Source organism: Ursus maritimus, unplaced genomic scaffold, assembly GCF_017311325.1.
Source record: "Ursus maritimus isolate PB19 unplaced genomic scaffold, ASM1731132v1 scaffold_22, whole genome shotgun sequence".
Taxonomy (NCBI): domain Eukaryota; kingdom Metazoa; phylum Chordata; class Mammalia; order Carnivora; family Ursidae; genus Ursus; species Ursus maritimus.
Window position 1 is genome coordinate 39,108,074 of NW_024424675.1, and position 19,059 is coordinate 39,127,132.

Below are 19,059 nucleotides of genomic sequence, written 5' to 3' on the forward strand. Positions count from 1 at the left end.
GGAATGCATGTAAGTGCGTGTAACAGAACACTTTTAACTGCGGCTTCAACAATGAAGATGTGAATGATCTTTTCTAACAAGAAGCCTTTGGCATTAGGGGCCCTGGGATGCTGCAAACTGTCATGGCCCCATACTGTGACTGTCCCTCCTTGCAACAATCCCCCCCCCCCCCCGTGTGCAACTTGCTGACTCTTTATGCATGTTACCCCACGGTTGCAAATTTTTGCTTTCGCTCCAGGCATCACATACCCCATTCCAAGCAGAGGAGAAGGGACATGAGCACACAGCATTCTTCTGCTGAGGTTCTGACTTTTTAACCCAGAAAGAAAACCAGCAGCAGACACCCTCCCCCCCCCCCCCCCCCAACCCCTTGTAGTGGATCACATGCCTTCCAGGCTGTCTCATAAAGGTGATTCTAATGCCAGAACAAAATGGGAAGGTAGCAGATATTCGATAAAAATGTGTCACATGGTAGATGGACATATTAATGACAAATGGATGGATTATAGACTAAATGCTTTAAATTTAGTTTAATTTGGTGCCCACCATGGGCAACAGAGGAGAGCAGGTGAAGGGGGGGTCCTTCGTAGTAAAATGTAATGGACTATCACTTGATCTCAACCTCTTCGCTTAACACGTGGGAAAAGTGGGACCAAAACATAGAAAGTTAGATATTAGAGTGAATTTTTACAGTTTCCGATTGTCCAGCACCTATGCATCACCTTTTTGGTAACAACTCCTTAATTTTTCTCTGAAGAACCAACTCTCTCAAACAACGTGATTTTATGGAGGCAGGTGGCACCCAGGCCCCGAGAGAGGGTCAGCAGTATTCCATCCCCCTGGCCTCAGTGACTGGTCCAGAGATGGATGCGTGTCCCAAGGTAACTCAGCCGGAATGAGTGCACAGCTTTCCAGGGGCTGCCAGGAAAAAGAACACGGGCCTGGGGTTGCTGACGGTGCCTGTGGGAAGCACCAGGCTGAGCAGGAAGCCCACACACAAGGAAAACTGGGGCGATCTGTGAGGTCATTGAGGAGCACCTGGATGTAGCTGTTCCTGAAGTACATGTTTTAACTCCAGGACTCTTTCTATTTAAAATAACAGAAAACCCAGCTTACATGGTTCTAAGCCATAAAGGGGATTGCTTTTTGACTCTTAACTCTTAAGTCCAGAAGTGGAAGCAATTCATTCAAGAGCGTGTTATTCGGTGGATGGGTGGTGTCATCCAGAACCTAGTGGTGTTACTTGTTTGTTTGTTTTCATCTCTCGGCTACATTCTGAAACAAGCCTCCTCATGGTTACACAAGGGCTACCAGTAACAATTCTCCTCTCCTGCTACCTTAAAAGAAAGATCCCGAGCAGGATTTTAGAGTTTCTGCTTCATTGGACCCTTTGCCCACCCAAGAACCAATCACTGTGATCAGGCGAGAATGGAACGTGCTGATTGGCTTATACCCTGGCTTTGGGGGTGGAGGCCTGCTTTCCAGAAGTACACAAACTAAACCGGGAAAAGTTACATACTGGTGTGAAATTCTGGGTTACGTCAGAAATGACGAATGGAATGAATGCTGGAAGGAAGAACAGCAGAGCGCAGCACGACTATTAACTCCTGGACTTCTCAGTTGGGTGCCGTCGAAATTTTCCCTTTTGTTTTTCAGCCAGTTTGACTTAAGTTTCTATCCCTCGCGAACAAAGGCTATTTATCAACGCTGATATTGTTGGGGATGGAAACAAGCCATTTCTCCACCACACCACCTGGCAACACTCATCCGCTTCTCTTCTGCATTTTTCGCTATACCCCTTTTCACCTCCTAAGATACTAGATAATTTGTTACCTTTTTTTTTTTTTTAATCTTGCTCCTCTCACTAGAGAATAAGGTTCATGAGAGCAGGGATTTGTGTCTGTGCATCTCTCCCCACCCCCATATCTCTAAGGGTACCTGCTCCGTTACATGTGCTCGGCAAGTATTTTCTGAATGAATGAATGAATGAATGAATGAATATACAAATAAGTAGTACTGGGCACCTGGGTGGCTCAGTCGGTTAAGCATCTGCCTTTGGCTCAGTTCATGATCCCAGGCTCCTGGGATCGAGCCCCACATCGGGCTCCCTGCTCGTCAGAAGGTCTGCTTCTCCTTCTTCTTGCTGCTCCCCTTGCTTGTGCTCTCTCTCTCTCTGTCAAATGAATAAGTAAAATCTTTAAAAAATTTTAAAAAAAATAGAATCTTCCTATGTCAGAAGAGGAAGGGTCCTCAAAATTTAGCGGGGCCATTCTCTACAGAGAGCCCTGGAATCCAGGCTCCTGATTGAAGTGTGCATCGGCTCTCTGTCCCTCCTCCATCCTGCATCATGGCAATAGGGATTCCCAACCTTCCACAACGAGCTTCTGCCTCTATCAGCGGTACGACTCCCTCAGTTCACCCATTTTCTTCAAGTCCTTGGGTGTGTATGTTCCTTGATGTGAATCTTGCCTGTGTGTTTGAACTCCATTTGCAACTAAATGAGGAAGGTAGCAATGACCCTCTACTGGATTCCTTTACCCACTAAGGGACTTTGGACTTTATCCTGGTTCTATGCCTGTGTCCTCTGTCTCCATTTATATCTCTCACCAGCTGCTTTTGGAGGTTTCTCTTCTATGTCCCCAAACCCTACAATGTGGGCCAGAGCACATCCTCTTCTCACTCTAGACGGGAGCTTGTATCTGTGGTCCCCTGGGCTGACCGGTTGTAAGAGGCTCACGTGGGCAGTGGGAAAGGCTAGGTCTTGGACATTCAGTGGAGATGTATCCAGGACCCTCAGATGTCCAGGTGGGCTGTCTTTTGAGAGTCCTCGCAGGTCGGAGGCTGAGGAATCACCGTGACTCTTAGGCACAGATGGCATCCAGGTGTGGCTTACTCAGCTGGGCTCCATCTTGGAATGCCTAATGAATTCTCCAGCTACAGTGGGTCACAGGCCTTGCATTCTCCTACATCCTAGGAGGACTGTTGAGTGTCCTGGTGATTAAGTGGCAATGATAGAAGTACTTGGTGCTCCTCCAACAAATGTTCCTGAAATCCTCGCCGTCTGGGGTATCGTGAACTGTTTTGTGTTATGAACATCGTGAGTCTGGATATTCAATTCAAACAAGTAGCCATCCAAGCCGTTGTGCGCCACGAATTCGAGCACCAACTGTTAATTCACAAGTTTGATAATAGAAGGGGCGCCCGGTAGCTCAGTTGGTTAAGGATCCAATTCTTGATTTCGGCTCAGGGTAGTGAGATCAAGCTCCACACCGGCAGGTGGGGTTCCACGCTGAGCATGGAGCCTGCTTAAGATTCCCTCTCTCCCTCTCCTTCTACCCCACCTCCGCCCTCTCTCTCTAAAAAAAAAAAGTTTGATAATAGGAAATTTGAAGTCATAGGTATTCCTTAAGAGTCCATTTTTAAAAATATTTTTTATTATATTATGTTAATCACCATACAGTACATCCCTGGTTTTTGATGTAAAGTTCCATGATTCATTAGTTGCGTATAACACCCAGTGCATTTTTTAATTCATTCAAATTTTTAAATTTGAAAACTCACTCTGTCACTTACTCATTGTAAAACCCTGAACAAGTTAATGAAACCAATGGTTCTCAGATATGGTCCCGAGGAACAGCACCTGGGAACTTGTTAAAATGGGAATCAAGGGATCCCCACCCCAGACCTACAGAATCAGAGACTCTGCAGATGGGACCCAGCAAACCATCTTAACAAGCTCTGCGGGGGTGATTCTGATGTACACCACGGTTTGAGAACCACTGTCTTAATCCAATCGGAGTTTCCTGATATGTGAAACAAGAGGGATAATACTTGGCCACAAAACATTTTTGTAAGGATTAAATTCAGATTTTGCAAGTAAAGCCTTTAACCGTGTCTGGCACTCAGTAGGCACTCAATATATGACAGCTACAATTAATGTTATTATAATTATTGGATTTCTTTTCTGGGTGGCCAATGAATCAGTCTATGTCTCTGTGTGTCTACCTGTGAAAGAGTAAAGAGTGAAGATATTTTAACATTAATCATTATAACAATAGCTAATTTATTGAGCTCCCACCCTGGCCCAGGCACGTGGCTAATGACTTCACAAATACGCCATTCAATCCTCATTGAAAAATTTGCTAAGAGGTGGTGCTATTATTGTCCACCTTGTACAGGTGAGGAAAGAGCTGAAGTGACTTGCCCAGAATAACCCAGGGAGTGAGTGGAAGAGCCAGAAAAAGAATTTAGAGCGTGAGTCTTCAGAGCTTGGGTTAGTTAAACCCATCACCAGCTACCACTCCAAAGTCGTTTGCAGAAGGAGCAACGGCAGTGGCTCTTTTCATACCGACGGTGTTATTTCGAAAAGCTGATGTTCCGTATAATATATACACTAAGATGATAGCCATTAATTCATTATAGAAGAAGACCCTCAATCAAATTTTTGCTTGAAGTGGGCTTTTGGTTTTTTAAGAGGCCTGGGGCAAAGGAGACGCCGTGCTTCTCCTCCATGAAGTCCTCCGTGATTGTACATTTCTGCCAAGCCACATTGGTCGCGAAGCCATGATGGGGGGACAATTTGCTGTTGGTAGGACTAAGGACAACCTAGCATCTGTCACCAGGTTGGGGCACTGATTCCCTGAGCCCAAAGAATACATCCCCATGTCTATTAAATAAGAGAATCAATTAGAAAAAAAAAATGCTTCCTTTGCCTACAGAAGGCAAAGCTTCAGGTGACAATTAGTAGGAGGAAATGCAGACGTATGGCCTATAATTACTGGTAAGTATATGTTCCCAGTTGTACTTATTAATACAGGTTTGGGACCAACGATAAATACCAAAATTCTACCATTTTCTGGTACAGCAAAAAATTCTGGCACCTAAAACACTAGTGACATCCTATAAAACACTTTTAAAATGGGTAAAAGTATCTGTGTACCCAAAGAACTTCAGAACAGGCTGCTGAATTTGTAAAAGAAACATATTTAAACACCCATCAGAATGATGTTCCAGGGTAACATATACGTTTATCTCACGCAGTGTTTGCTTCACCGAAGGGTACACGCAGGCCGGGAAGAAAACCCTGCAGGTTTCCTTTCTTGAGTGAAGCTAAACTTTGTGCTTCATTTGAGAGTTTCTGCCTAAATCTTCAAAGCTGGACCTCAGAGATATTACAAGATGTTCGGTTTCATGTAAAACTTCCCCGTGTCCCTAAAATGACAGCATCAACAATAGCACCACTGCGCAAACACTGGTTTGGGCTTCCGCCTTTTATTTTATTTTATTTTTTTTTCCCCTCCTCTTAGCTCCACCCCAGCTCGCTCTTGAAAGGCCTTCTGTTCTGTCAGCCATAATGACATCTGCTGGCGGAGACAGGAAGTCATAAATCTGCAGGTCCCCTCTCAACCAAACCTTGTTAATGCTGCCATTTATCACCGGGGCTGGGGTGCCATCTCTGGAGGGCTGGACGCAGAGAGTCCATTTTCTCCCATACCCCTTTCCCAAGAGAGCAACCATTTTAAAAACAGCCACTTTCTCATCTCACATTTGCAGACCTGAAAGTCAGGCAGAGGCAGACCCCACCGTCAGTGCGCAGCTCTTGGAAAGAAGCCACAATTCCAGGCAACAATAGACTCGATTTGATGTTTGGGGACTGAAGCAAGGCAGTTCTGACCAAGCTCTGTCCTTCCTTGTTTTAAATCAGCCCCTAAATGCCTCAAAGAGGAATGGAGATTTCCTTCCTCTGAGCCTTTCTGCCTCCGTGTATGTATTTAAGGGGAAAGCTTGCTCTGGGCAGGGGGGGAGGGGAAAGAGTATCAAGGGATTATTTGAACTCAGAGTTACTTTTGTTCCAAACTAATTTGGGATGATGTTAGGTTTATTTCTTAGGAGTTCATTCTGTCCTAAGCCTTGATTCGAGACATGTGCCTATGCAGGATATATTCTGGCTTTTGCTACTCAAAGTGTGGTCCCCGGATCAGAAGCCCTTTGAGCTCGTTAGAAATGCAGGCCATTGGGCACCCCTCTAAGACACGCTTGATCAGAATGCGGGTTTTAAGCAAGATCCCCAAATGACTCCTCGCTGTGTTAACATTTGTGAGGCTGTCCTCTTTACGTTTGGGGCTGGATCAGGCTGTCCTCTTTACGTTTGGGGCTGGATCAGTTTTCGTTTGCAAGGGCCTTTCCTGGCCTCTGCAGGGCGGAGGCCAGCATCCCTGGCCTCCACCCACTAGATGCCCGTAGCGACCCCCTGAACTGTGAATCAAAACTGATTCTAGACATTGTCACGTGTCCCCTGGGAGGAAAAAATTACCCCTGTTTGAAACCCTGTTTGCAACTCAAAAACTGGGGTCGGTGGATGCCCGGCGCTGGCGCCCTCTAGGAGCTTGTTAGAAAGACACATTTCCAAACCCCGCCCAGACTTACTAAAGCGGGAACTCTCAAGATGGAGCCCAGGAATCTGTTTTTACTCCGTAGGATAGAGCCCAGGAATCTGTTTTTACTCCATAGGAGGTCAGACGCGGGCTAAAGTGTAAGGTTCTGAAGCCTCAGAGCAGGAACTGGGAAAAGTCATGGGATAATTAGCCAACGTGTGAGGCGACCACTGCATTAGCAAGAGCGAGTGGTGCGTGGCGGTGGGGGATTCGAGCTAGAGCCATACCTGGAGGGGTTGAACCACCTTCCCCATGCGCTGTCTCCTACCCTCCCTGTGCCTCAGTTTCCTCGTATGTAAAATGGACACAACAAAAGCACTTCATGGAATTGTTTTAAGGGATTAATAAGCGCATATTGTAAAGTGCCTAGAACAGTGCCTAGTACCAAGGGCTTCATAAATGTTAGCAACTGTTATCATCACTATAACTTGCTTTTCTTTCCCCCAGATTCTTACATTCCCTAAGAGCCACACAGGTGTCCTATTCTCTTCTGCATCCCCCGTACCCAGCCCAGTGCCTGGCCTGGGGCAGGTGCTTAATGCACTTTCGTGGGAAAAAGAGGACAGGCCTGTGGAGGGAAGAGGGTAATGGCTGGACCTCCCTGCTGTCCGTAGCTTGACTTTATGCTCTGCTGCCTTCACACTTTCTGCATGAGGATCCGGGCTCCCTCACTGGCTTCTGTAAACTGGTGCCCTTGCACAAATAGAGGATTGAGCTGAGATTCATTTTATCCCTCAGAACCTATTAGATTAGATTTCAGATATATCTGACAGGACTCTGTAAAGAATAGTCAATCAACGAATACTTAGAAAATAATTAAAAAGTTAAAAATGTAGGAATGCTAGCTATTTGCCAGTGCTATGGATTTTACATTAGCTCTAAATTCCTCTCTGTGCCCCTAATGGAATCGGTGGTATACGTAATCATCCCCATTTCACAGATGGGAAAACTAAGGCTCGGAGAGACTAAATAACTTGTCCAAGGTCATAGTCTTGGTAAGTAGTGAAAATATTTTTTAAGATGCAGTTCTGGGGCGCCTGGGTGACTCAGTTGGTTAAACATTCAACTCCGGATTTCAGCTCAGGTCATGATCTCAGGGTCATGAGATTGAGTGAACCCCATATCTGGCTCCATGCTGGGCATGGAGTCTGCTTGAGGATTCTCTCTCTCCCTCTCCCTCTGCCCGTCCTCCCTCGCCTCACGTGCATGCACTCTCAAATGAACAAACAAAGTGCAGGTCTGTCTGATTCCAAATCTACACTTATCTTTCTTCCTGGACGCCTACCTGGTCTGGTGCCCTGCCCATTTCTTCATACCCCAATTTAACGCCCAGCACCTGGGGCTCTTTTTCTTCAGAGAAGGCCAAGAACAGCCCCCATCCAATGACTGACAGGCACTGATGGATAAGTACCCCAGCTCTCTCACTCTGTAGGAGGGATATCTCAGAAGTGAGTAAGCTACTCCCAGCATTTCCCAGCAGGATTAAGTTCCATCACCCATGGTGATCACCTGCTTGATAACACACCACATGCTGGTAGCCTTCCCGTACCATGTTCACTTTCCTAATAGAGTTTTCTAACATCATGTCCCAAACAAACTACTTGCTTTCAAATCTTTATCTCAGGGTCTGCTTCTTGGAGAACCAGGAAGCAAGACACACAAGCCTTCTCAAAAGAGGATTTGCAACAGCCTTGAACTGTTTGACCATTTGAAGCCTGGGCACAGATTCCTTAGCTGTGTTGGCCTTCCCAGCAATGGTTAAGGAGAGGAGACGAGCTGTACTGATGAGAGAAAACAGCATCCAGGACAAGTCACTTTGACATAATCCTAGCAAGCAGGGGGAGAATCTCATGAAATTTTCAGGACAATAGGATGCCTAATGCCTAATCATAATAAGTAAGACATGCTCCGGATAAGACAGAAAGGTGTTCTCAGAGTGAATTATATCATTCTCTATTTGCTTCTGAAAGTTGAGGGGCACCTTTGGGCACGCAGTTCTAATGAGTTCAGGAAGGACAGCTTGATGCACAGTTGAGGTGGCAGAAAATATACCAGAGCCCAGAACTCACATGGTTCCCAGGCTGTTCTGGTCCTTACATTCACTTAATGTCTTCCTGTGGTTAATCAAGTCGAGCAATGGATTCCTGGGCCAGGGACACGGTCTGGATTCTTCGGCAACAGCAAAACACTGTCACCAACGGCAAGCAGCCACCTCCAAGGGAGAAATGTGATGTATGTTAAATCGAACAGCTTCCGTATCCCCAGCCTGCCCACTCAGCAATTGGCCGGTCTACAATACACAGAATGCTTAATTGCTGTTGTGAAATTCTACACCTAGCCAAATCCAAAGAGTTTTTAAAAAGAGACCCCAACAACTTTTGGAGGATTTATTCTCAGAAGCAAGCTTGCCAATGCTCGAGCGTCTCCAAACTTTATCGTCATCTAACTTAACTGTTTCCGGAGAGCAAATTCCCACCATGTAGAAGAAAAGAGAGGTTCTCTTCTGTGTTGCTTGAACAAACCCACTCTACGGGACTAGCTGTTTGGGCATGTAAATAAACAACCAGCATTTATCAACGACAAAGAAGGAGACTCATACTTGGTATTAGGACCGGTGATATCCCCCATGTTCCAGCCACACCCCATCTCTCCTACATCCTTTCTGCTCCCCTCTCCCCAGCTGGCTCTTGAAACCTGGACCCTGACTGCTACCTCCTTTGTGTTCTGGAAGCACAGAAGTCTCTTTCGAGTTCAGGCCTTGGCTCCTGGTGGGCTGCCTCATGTATTCCAGATCTCTGTCTCAATGTTCCCTTCTCAGGAGGGCTTTCCATGACTTCCACCCGAAAATAGGCCTGCCCCCACCCCTTACTCTCTATCCCAACACCCCACCTTGTTTTTTTCCTATTGCTCTCCATGATCCATCTGGCACTTCCTCTTGTCTGGTTCCCCACCCCCCCAACCCCCCACCCCTGCCAACATGATGCTGTACCAGGTGTCATGGGAAGGGAGAAAATAACCTGACATTGCCACCTTGAAGTTTTTACAAAACAGTTACTGGGAAGAGGGATATCCCGAATGAGTTAAATGACACAAGAGGAAGGCAATGAATTATATCCTCAAGGGCAAAATAGTATGGTACACTGGCTCTCAAACTTGGCAGCATATTGGAATCATCTGGGGGCTTTAAAAATACTGATGGCTGGATCCCGCCCCCACAGACTGATGTAATGAGTCTGGGGTAAGACCTAGGCATTAAGTTTTTTAAATCACCCCAGTTGATTATGATACACAGCAAAGTTTGAGAACACTGCTTTTTTTTTTTTAATTGAAGCATTATGTATGTCTATAGAAGTACCTAAGTCATAAGCACGCAGCTGAATTACAGACTGAACACACTTAGTAACTGGCATCCTGGTTAAGAACAATGCAAGCCCCTCCCTCCCAACCTGCCCACCTAGTAGCCACCTCATGCTCACTTTCAAAGGTAACCACTACCCTGATATCCAAGCATAGATCAGTTCTGCCTGTCTCATATATTTGGAATCATACTCTATAATGACTCTTTGTTTTGAGAAAATATGGACTAGAGAAGATTGAATCACTTAGAGTCCACCCAGGAGGGCTGCCTGAAGGAGGCGATATTTAAGGGAGGATCGGAAGGAGACAATAGACAAGAGAAAGGAAAGGGAGGAAAGGGAGAGAAGTTGGGGAAGGCTATATACCCATGTCTAATGAAAGCCCTATGGTGGGCCTAATGTTTTTTCCCCCCCGTATATCCCCCTTTGCAAATATGCTCAACTAGGTATTTAATCATTCCATAAATTCTCACTGAGCGCCAATATCCAACACTGTGCTGGACTCAGGGATAGAGAGGTGAATTGAACTTACATTTTAATTAGGAAAGACAGATAACAAATAGGCAAATATATGAAAAAGATACTTACAGATGGTCATAACTGCCATGAAAGATAAGAGAAAGAACGGGACGGATGGTGGGGGCAAAAGGAGATGACATGTGAGTTTAGAGTGAGGAGGAAAAACAGATCTGGGGGAGGAATCGTTCTGGAGGGAAGAGAAGATGCAAAAACCCTGAAGCTGGTATACGAGGTACTATGTCAACTGAGGGATGTCTCCCTATGCTCGAGAATCCCATCGATTGCCCAATGCCTGCGAATTCGGGCAGTGCCGAGCTCAAGCTAGGCAGTTGGCAAATGATTGTTTTTTTGTTGTTGTTTTTTTACAATAATATTTTTTATTATGTTATGTTAGTCACCATACAGTACATCCCTGGTTTTTGATGTAAAGTTCTATGATTCATTAGTTGCGTATAACACCCAGTGCACCATGCAATACGTGCCCTCCTTACTACCCATCATTGGGTTGGAGTCCAGTGGGGGGACAGGCAAACTAACAAAAACAGGAATCAGTATGATAGAGATGTGCTTTAATGGGCATTCACAGGTCCCGTGGGTACGAATGGAAGGCCCCACAACCACGCTTGTGAATGAATCCAAGAACAGATACCCTGACTGATTCCCTGTGTGCAACAGCTCTACCAACTTGATTCACTTGTGACAAAATTCAGCTTTTGCAGGGTCCAGGTTCCCATGCCTGGCACCTTATCAGAATCACCTGGGAACTTTTAAAATTTCAGATGTTCGGGCTCCGCCCTGGGATCTAATTCAGTAATTCTAGGGTGGCGCCTGCGCCTCTTTATCTTAAGAAAAAAATCCCCAGGTGATTCTGACGTTGAGCCAGTGTAGGAATCAGTGTTCTAGAAGATAGAGTTGACTCATTTCAACCAGTTCATGCCTTTACACATCCCAGAGTTTGAGTGTTAGATCTGAGGATGCTACTTCCCTGGAGCCCCAAACATAGTATTATTCTAAGCCGCCAGCCCTTGGAAGAAGTTTCCAGAAGTGCTAGAGTTTGTGGCTTAGCGAACTATTTTGCAAATTCTAGTCATGCCTGTACCACCTTTCTCACATTTTGCCATCTCCACACCCCCTCCCGAACCATTATTTTATTCTCTACCATTCCTTAGCTATATTTATTTTTAAAACCCATAAATTATATCAAACGCTAGATTGCTACCATAAATGGAGAGCAGTATCTTTCGCTAAGAGAGGGGTAGCCGTAGAGTGAATTCAATAAAAACAAACCATTTCTTAAAAGTCTAGCCAGGTAACTCTTGCCCCTCCCAAGCTTCTAAGCCTGAGATCTGTGGTTTGTTGGTTGAGAAATAAAAGTTAGCAATTGTTAGGCATGAAAGACACACTAGCACCAAACTGAGACGTTCTCGGATTGAAAGGGAACTGAAAAGGAATAACCTTTTCACTATGCGATTCATGTTTTTCAATGTCATGTCTACGCCACTGAACAGTATCTGAGTACCTGTGTGTTATGCATCCCACTGGGGTAGACAAAATCTTCCTTGCTGATAACCAAGCTAAATACTCCACAATAGTAGCAGTAGGGGGAAAAAATACAATTTAATGTGAGAATGTAAGTAAAATTCAGAGAAGAATCCTGGAGCGAGAGGTGGGGAGAGATTCTACAGCCCAAAGTCAGCTACTCTGGCCCATTTCCCTCCTGAACTTCTCCAAAGCTGGGTCCAGCCCCCAAATTCCTTCTCTCCCAGTTCCAAATCTTTGGGATGTCATTTTCATGGAAGCTTTTTGAAGGCAGGGATCCTATCTTATGCATGCCAGCACCTCCTGTACTTGGGGAAAAGCCTGGCACCTAACTAACACACTAGATGTTTGTTAAATGATGGAATGTAGGGGCGCGTGGGTGGCTCAGTCGGTGAAGCATCTGCCTTCAGCTCAGGTCATGATCTCAGGGTCCTGGGATCGAGCCCCGAACTGGGTGCATCAGGCTCCCTGCTCATCAGGGAGTCTGCTTCTCCCTCTCCCTCTGTGATCTCTCTTGCTTTATCTCTCTCTCAAATAAATAAACAAAATCTCTTAAAAAATGATAGAATGTAGTGCAAACCCCCAGTCAGTAGGCACGGGGCTTGTCCAGGGTGGACTCACTGGTGAGCTCACTGCAGTCCCTGGCTTTGTACCTCCTGTTCCTCTGACTGTGGTCCCCAGCCGGCAGGACTGAGGGTTTTACTCATTAAGCTGTGGTCCCTGGCACAGCTCTCTGGAAAGGTGTGGGAGGAAATTAGAATTAATTAGAATTAACACCCTTTTGCTGACATTGTCAACTCTGCAGTAGGGCTTTCTGTGCCTCAATTGCCCCAGGACTAGGCTGGGGTTGGGTGAGGTTGGTCATGGGTGGAGGCCAGTTGGGTGATTGAGGGCCGATGAGTTAACAACTTGTATCACATACATGAGAGGAACAAACGAGCATGTGCCTCCCGCGTGGGGACATTAAAAGTGATAAAACAATAACAAAAAAGATGAAACAGCACTTTGCAAATGTGATGATAACATGTGACTAGGAGGATGGGGAGAGTTACGTTTCCTATTGCTCCCCAAAGAACTGTTCAGAAAACTGTCTGTGGAACAGGTCACCCTGGGTCATTCCCCATGAGTGAGGGCAAAGGTGGTAGGCGGGCAGGTGGTAAGTGGGAGGTGGCCTGATGATACTGGGCAGGCCTTCATCGTGGTGGGTACATGGCTGGGGGGAGGAGTGGGGCACAGGCAAACCCCCCTCACGATGACCACATAACAGTGCCACCCCTTGAATGCCTACGTTATAAAATATCTAAGCTTGAGTTTGCTTTATAGTCAGTGATATTGGATATGTCTGACTTCAAAAGAAAAAAGGCTTTTTTAGCAGAAGTTCTCAAACTGGAGTGAGCCAGAGACTCACTCAAAACGCAGATTCCCTAAGCCCTGTTCCAGAAGTTTCTGAGTTAGAAGGTCTAGAGCAGTGGTCCTCAACCAGGAGGCGATTTTGTGCCCCCTCCCCAGGGGACACTGGGAGAATTCTGGAGACAATCTGGTTGACACAGTGCGGTGGAAGGGTCTGGTATCTACTGGGTAGAGGCCGGGGATGCTGGCAAACACTCTGTGTGCACAGAACAGCTTCCACAACAAAGGATTATGACCCCAAATGTCAATGGAGCTGGGGTTAGATCCTCTTATTCTAGGGTAAGGCCTAGGAATGTGCACCTTGACAAGGGCCTCAGGGTATTTGGGTGCAGGCAGCCAGAGCCCTGCCTGGGAAGAACTAGGCCATGCCTGCCTTCTTATTGTAAGGCTTTGGCTGTCTGAGCTCCCCTCCTGCCTTACCGCTCCATGTTTAGGACCCAGCTTAGACTTGACTCTCCCCAGGAAGCTCTGGCTCGAAACCATCCTCCTTTCCTCCATGTCAGGTTAATTACCCCTCCTAAGTACACCTTCTCCCCCATCACACGTCACTTGCCCCTTTGTCTGTCTCTCCCACTGGAATGAGAGTTCCTTGAGGGCAGGGTCTCAGTTCGGACCTGTCCCCAGCCCCTAGGTGGGTGCCTGGCCCACACCTGGCTCAAGGCTCACATGTTGGCTGCAATCTCTCTCAGCTCCAGGGCCGTCTTCTGCATCAACTCTGCAGCTGCCCCTCTTTCAGACGCTGTCGCAGACCCTATTTTAACATCTTTGTGGAGCTTAACACTTGGAAATTATCTTGTTTATTTGCTTGCTTGCTTTTCATTCATTCAACAAATATTATATTGGGCACCTACTATATGTCTTGTCCCTTACCATCGCTGGGGATAAAACAGTATACAAAAGAGACAAGCTTCCTCTTTCCAATAGAGCTTATATTCTAAAAAGGAACTAGGACAACAAACGAAATAGAAAACTATATATAATATATATGATATTGATAAGCCCAGTGGAAAAAGATGAAATAGAGAAATGGGATAGGGAGTGGGTGTGTGTGGGTGTGTGTATGTGTGTGTGTGGGTGAAAATTTTAAGTAAGGTAGACCTCTGGGAGAAAGTGACATTTATGCAAAGACTGGATATCTGAGAGTGACATTTCTGCGTCCCCATTAGAATAGAAACATGAAGAGGGCCAGGAGCTTCCCTTTCTCTATGGCTGCTGTGTCTACAGCATAGGCACATAGTAGGTGCTCAATAAATACTATTTAAGCAGAGAGAATATGTGATTAAACTGTCAAGGAGGCAGATGGGATATTTTTGTTTTTCCGATCATCCTCCGCTGAAGAGAAGGAAGGTGGGAGGGGCAGGGGCCTTAAACTTGGGGTGGGGGTGGGGAGGACATCTTCCTGGTCAGATTAAGAGACTTGGAGGATGGAGGTCACTGCTGGATAAAGGGCCCTCCCCCTTCCCCGCCCAAAGCAGACCTAAGTTCTCACCTTCCTAATAAGTATTGTTAATGGCCCTGCCGGTGGGCTCACCTGGCTCCCCTACGGCGGCTCCCTTTCCAGCTTCGGAGTTTGGCCGTCACCCTGCCCCCTTTCCTCCCTCATCCCTGCGCCTCCCACCCCTCCCCCCTCCCCCTCCCAGAGGAGTGTCCCCGAGCCAGTGGGCACGTTCTCACCCCAGCGAGGGGGGCGCCTCCAGGAGCCACGGGCGCGCCAGGTCCCCACCCCCAGCTCCTCTCCCCGGCGGGACACTGTCCCTTTAATAGACTCCCTCTGCCTGGCGCTCTGCGGCTGGGGAGTAAATTTCTCCCTGTCATCAGGTCGCGGGGAGAGGAGGAGGAGGAGGAGTTTGTTAATGTTCAGTTTGTTCAGCGGGATCGATGTTTGCTGGCATCGCCTCGCCCTGTCTTGTGTGTGTGAGTGTGTGAGTGTGCGTGTGTGTGCGCGCATATGTGGGGGGTGTGAGTGTGTGTGTGAGAGGAAGCGCGAGTGCGTGCGTGTGTGTGTGTGTCTGTGTGTGTGTCTGTGTGTGAGTGTGTGTGTGTGTGTGTGTGTGTGTGAGTGTGTGTGAGTGAGTGAATTCCAGATTTTCTGTCTTTCCCAAACCCGCTCCTGTCCTCTCGCATATCACTCACAGGAGGAGGAGGAGGAGGAGGAGGAGGAGGAAGAGGAGGTGGAGGAGGAGGAGGAGGAGGAGGAGGAGGAGGAGGAGGAGGAGGAGGAGGAGGAGGAGGAGGAGGAGGAGGAGGAGGAGGAGGAGGAGGAGGAGGAGGAGGAGGAGGTGGAGGAGGAGGAGGAGGAGGAGGAGGAGGAGGAGGAGGAGGAAAAGAGGAGAAGGAAGAAGAAGAAAAAGAAGAAGAAACCACTACCTTCCCAGGATTGCCTTTTTTTTTCCTTATCTTTACGCGCGCGTGTGCGTGTGGCGCGTGTGCGCCCCTCGTCCCTTCCAACCGAACGCGGTCTTGGATGTTTAATAAAGAAATCAAGTGTCTCAACAGTCACCAAAAAAAAAAAAAAAAAAAAAAAACCAAAAAACCAAAAATTTCCAAAAAGCAAAAACAAAAAGAGAGAGAGAGAGAGGAAAAAAAATCCAAAACAAACAAACAAACAAACAAGGCAGAACCAACCTCTACTTCAAACCAGCCGGCACAAGCCACCCGTGTCTGCCACCCGGAGAGGGGGGTCTCTGGCCCGTGGTGGAGGAGTTGCAGGGGGGATCGCCAGGGGGACAGAGGCCGAGTGACGCCCTAGGAGCCACCGGGCAGGAGGCGGAGGAGACCCAGAGAGGAGAGAGAGCAGCGGGCCCCCGCGCGCGGCTCGGGGCTGGGGCGCCAGAAGTAGGACTGGAGCGAAGTAGAGCGATGCCAAGGAGGAAACAGCAGGCACCCAAGCGGGCGGCAGGTAAGAGAACCGGCTCCGCTTCGGGGCTGCCCGGCGCGCCGAGCTCCTCGCCCGCCCTCCTAGCCCCCGGGTGCCCCAGGACGCCACCCCCTGAGCTGTGGGGGGAGTTCGCTCCGGGCGCCCCTCTCTGCCCCACGAATAACCCCATCCTCTCTCTCTCGCCTTCTTCCATCTCCCAAATCCTCCCCTTCTCAGGCTCCGGTTGGGTGGGGGGAAGCTATCCCACCAAGCCTTCCCTCCTTAAACTTTTTTTCCTCCACCCTCTACCCCACCCCTAACTTTCTCCCAGTCTGTTTCTTGCCTCTCGGGCCAAAGTTGGGTTGAGGATTTGGGGTGCGGGGTAGGGAGACAGTCCTTCCACCCCCGCATCCCTCCGCGTGGTCAGTGCCAGTGGCTTCTGGCCTCGAGGGAGAGCGTCTCCTCTCGCTGGGGTTTGGGGCGCTGAAGTGTGAGGCATGCCCAAGCCCTGGGCTGCAGGCTGGCTTTGGGGCAAGCAATGGGAGTTTAACTTTGATCGCCAAGGTGGAAAAAACCACCCCAGGAAAGGAATGAACCTTTGACTATGCTTTCTAAATATGCTTGGGAATCTAATCAACACTTTCTCTTTAAAAAGGGGGGAAAAAGACCCAGGAGAACATTGAAACAGCTCTGGATTTTCTTTGCCCAGAGAGAGTTGCAAACTTTGTAAATTGATTTGTATGGGATCCCATCTGAATCCCTCCTCACCAGCCCCCCTCCCTCCCCCCCAAAAAGAGAGGAACAGGTTAATGGATCAGTATAATAGACCTTCTAAAGGATTTTTTTTTTCTTTTGGGTTGCTTAATTGCTTTTTTAATAGTATGCTGGGGTTTTGTTTCTCGGAAGTGTAATATGAAAGTTCATTTTTCTCCTGCCAGACCCACCCACTGAAAAATCAGCTTTCCACTTGATTGCTAGTTTTGATTTGACATTTGATTGATCACCTGTCATCTTGCTGCCTTTGATCTATTCATTCTTGATATATATCAATAAATCACTCACCATGGTAACTCAGAGTGCCAGTGACGCAAGCCTTGCCCTCTAGATTCAGAGCCAGACATGCACAATTATTATCTTGTTTGGCTTTTAATGTGGGCGTTTTTATTTCTTTGTGTCCTTTAGTTGAATCGGGGCTTTAGGGAAAAGCTGAAGTTTTTTCCCCGTCTCTGTCTTTACCCTCCTGCTTCAGGCGGCATCCGTTAAGGCTGGTGCTTTGCAGACCCAACAACACATTTCCTTCTGTTGTAACATGAGCGCAACCTTAGAGAGAAGTTCAGTGGAACACTTTTGTAAACTTTGTAAAGCCACCCTTAGAACAAATCCAAAGTTAGTTACAAATCTGGGCAAAGTGGCTGTTTGTGTCTGGACACACTGGACCACCAAGCTCACCCTCCATCATGGCCCGAGTCCAGCGTGAATGGCAGTCCATGTGCTTTGAAATATCCACAATTATCTTCCCTTCAGAGCGCAGAATTGCTTCCGTAACCATGCGTAGATTGGTTCAAATTGCATGCGGAAATATCATTTATAAAGCTTTGATTCGTGAATTTTCCAACTGTTTCCCTAAGAGCAAAATAATTAAAATATTTTCAGTGCTGTGTATGTTTAGAACTTGCCTCGTCAGTGAGGTATATACTTTTTTCCACTCTGGCTACCTCTTTTGAAAACAGTTTCTCCCTCCTGCCTACATTTAACTCACTTTTTTTTTTTTAAATACTTGGATTGTTTTGCAATCTGACAGTATTGGGGTGTGCGCTGGCCTTCTAGACCCAGGAAAAGTAAGCGTGCTCCTTCTAGTTCTGGCAACCCAAGTTTTCGTGTAGCTAGATTATTAGAGATAACGTCCTTATTGTCCCAAAAGAGAACCCTGGGCTACAGTCCAGCAAGAAGTGATCCTGCCCTGAAAATTACCCCCCGCCCCCCGCCACCGCCTTGTTGTTCCGGTAAAGGCCATCAACAACTAGGCAGTAATTTAAATTACCAGAATGACTGGACATGTCTCCTTTGGTAAGCTCATTATAAAAAGTGCATTGCTCAGAATTGCACTACTTTGATTATCATTATCCTCTGATCAATGAGGATCCAGGTGTACGTAACAGAATGCTGTATCACATTATTTAAATTAGATCCTTTTCATTAGGCTTGTATCTATTGGAACTGGTTCGTCTATTTACTGCAGTTTGTGTGTGTGTTAGAAAGTTGTGACTGCCGTTTCAGTTTTCTGGCCTATTGTATGCCTACTATCTTTATGTGTTTGTTTTCATGGCTTTATTATTTTCACTGGAAAGAGTGGAAAGCCTGGTGGAGCTGAAAGGGAATGATTCATATTGTGTACAACGAGGCCCCTCATACAGTATTTATTTGCCCACATATTAATAAATCGGACATTTTTTTCATGCAAGGTTTCTTTCCTCCAAAGTCATCGATGCTGTCCTCTGTTTTAGCCGAGGTGGTGTTTCACAAGTAAAGTTAGCCACTTTGGAATTCTTGAGCCAATTGACACGCAGGGAAAAGAACAAGGTGGGTTCTAGGATTGTGGCCATGCTAACTTTTATCACTGCCTGAAATTAAACACAATGCACAACTGTAAGTAATTACTCCCATGGACTGATGTTGAAAGCTTGATTTCTAGCTTGATTAATGAATAATGTAAGATAGAAAAAGCCTGTGAGTGAATCAGAGCTGAGACTCTTTCCCAAGAACTGTTCGAGGCAATTTGATTCCTTTGCGTTATTAGTTTTAAGTTCCATGTTTCAAGGAATCAGTTACAGAACTTTCTAATAAAGCAGGTATGCAGATAGAATGAACAAGATGATATTATAAGTGATGGGAAATTTCAGTCTTTATTTGTTATGTTCTGCCACACACACACACACACACACAC

The 19,059-nt window shown here is 46.7% G+C and overlaps 1 protein-coding gene across 3 annotated transcripts in view; it reads left to right on the top strand.

Annotated features, from left to right (window-relative positions):
* Positions 1 to 15,551: 15,551 nt before the first annotated feature.
* The window catches only part of TSHZ2 (teashirt zinc finger homeobox 2), a 434,502-nt gene continuing 430,994 nt past the window's right edge, over positions 15,552 to 19,059 (top strand). For all 3 annotated transcript variants that reach the window (XM_008697997.2, XM_008697998.2, XM_008697996.2), the window contains exon 1: positions 15,552 to 16,157. In XM_008697997.2, coding sequence (XP_008696219.1) covers positions 16,118 to 16,157 — 40 coding nt within the window. In that variant the 5' untranslated portion in view covers positions 15,552 to 16,117. The remainder of the gene's footprint in view (positions 16,158 to 19,059) is intronic.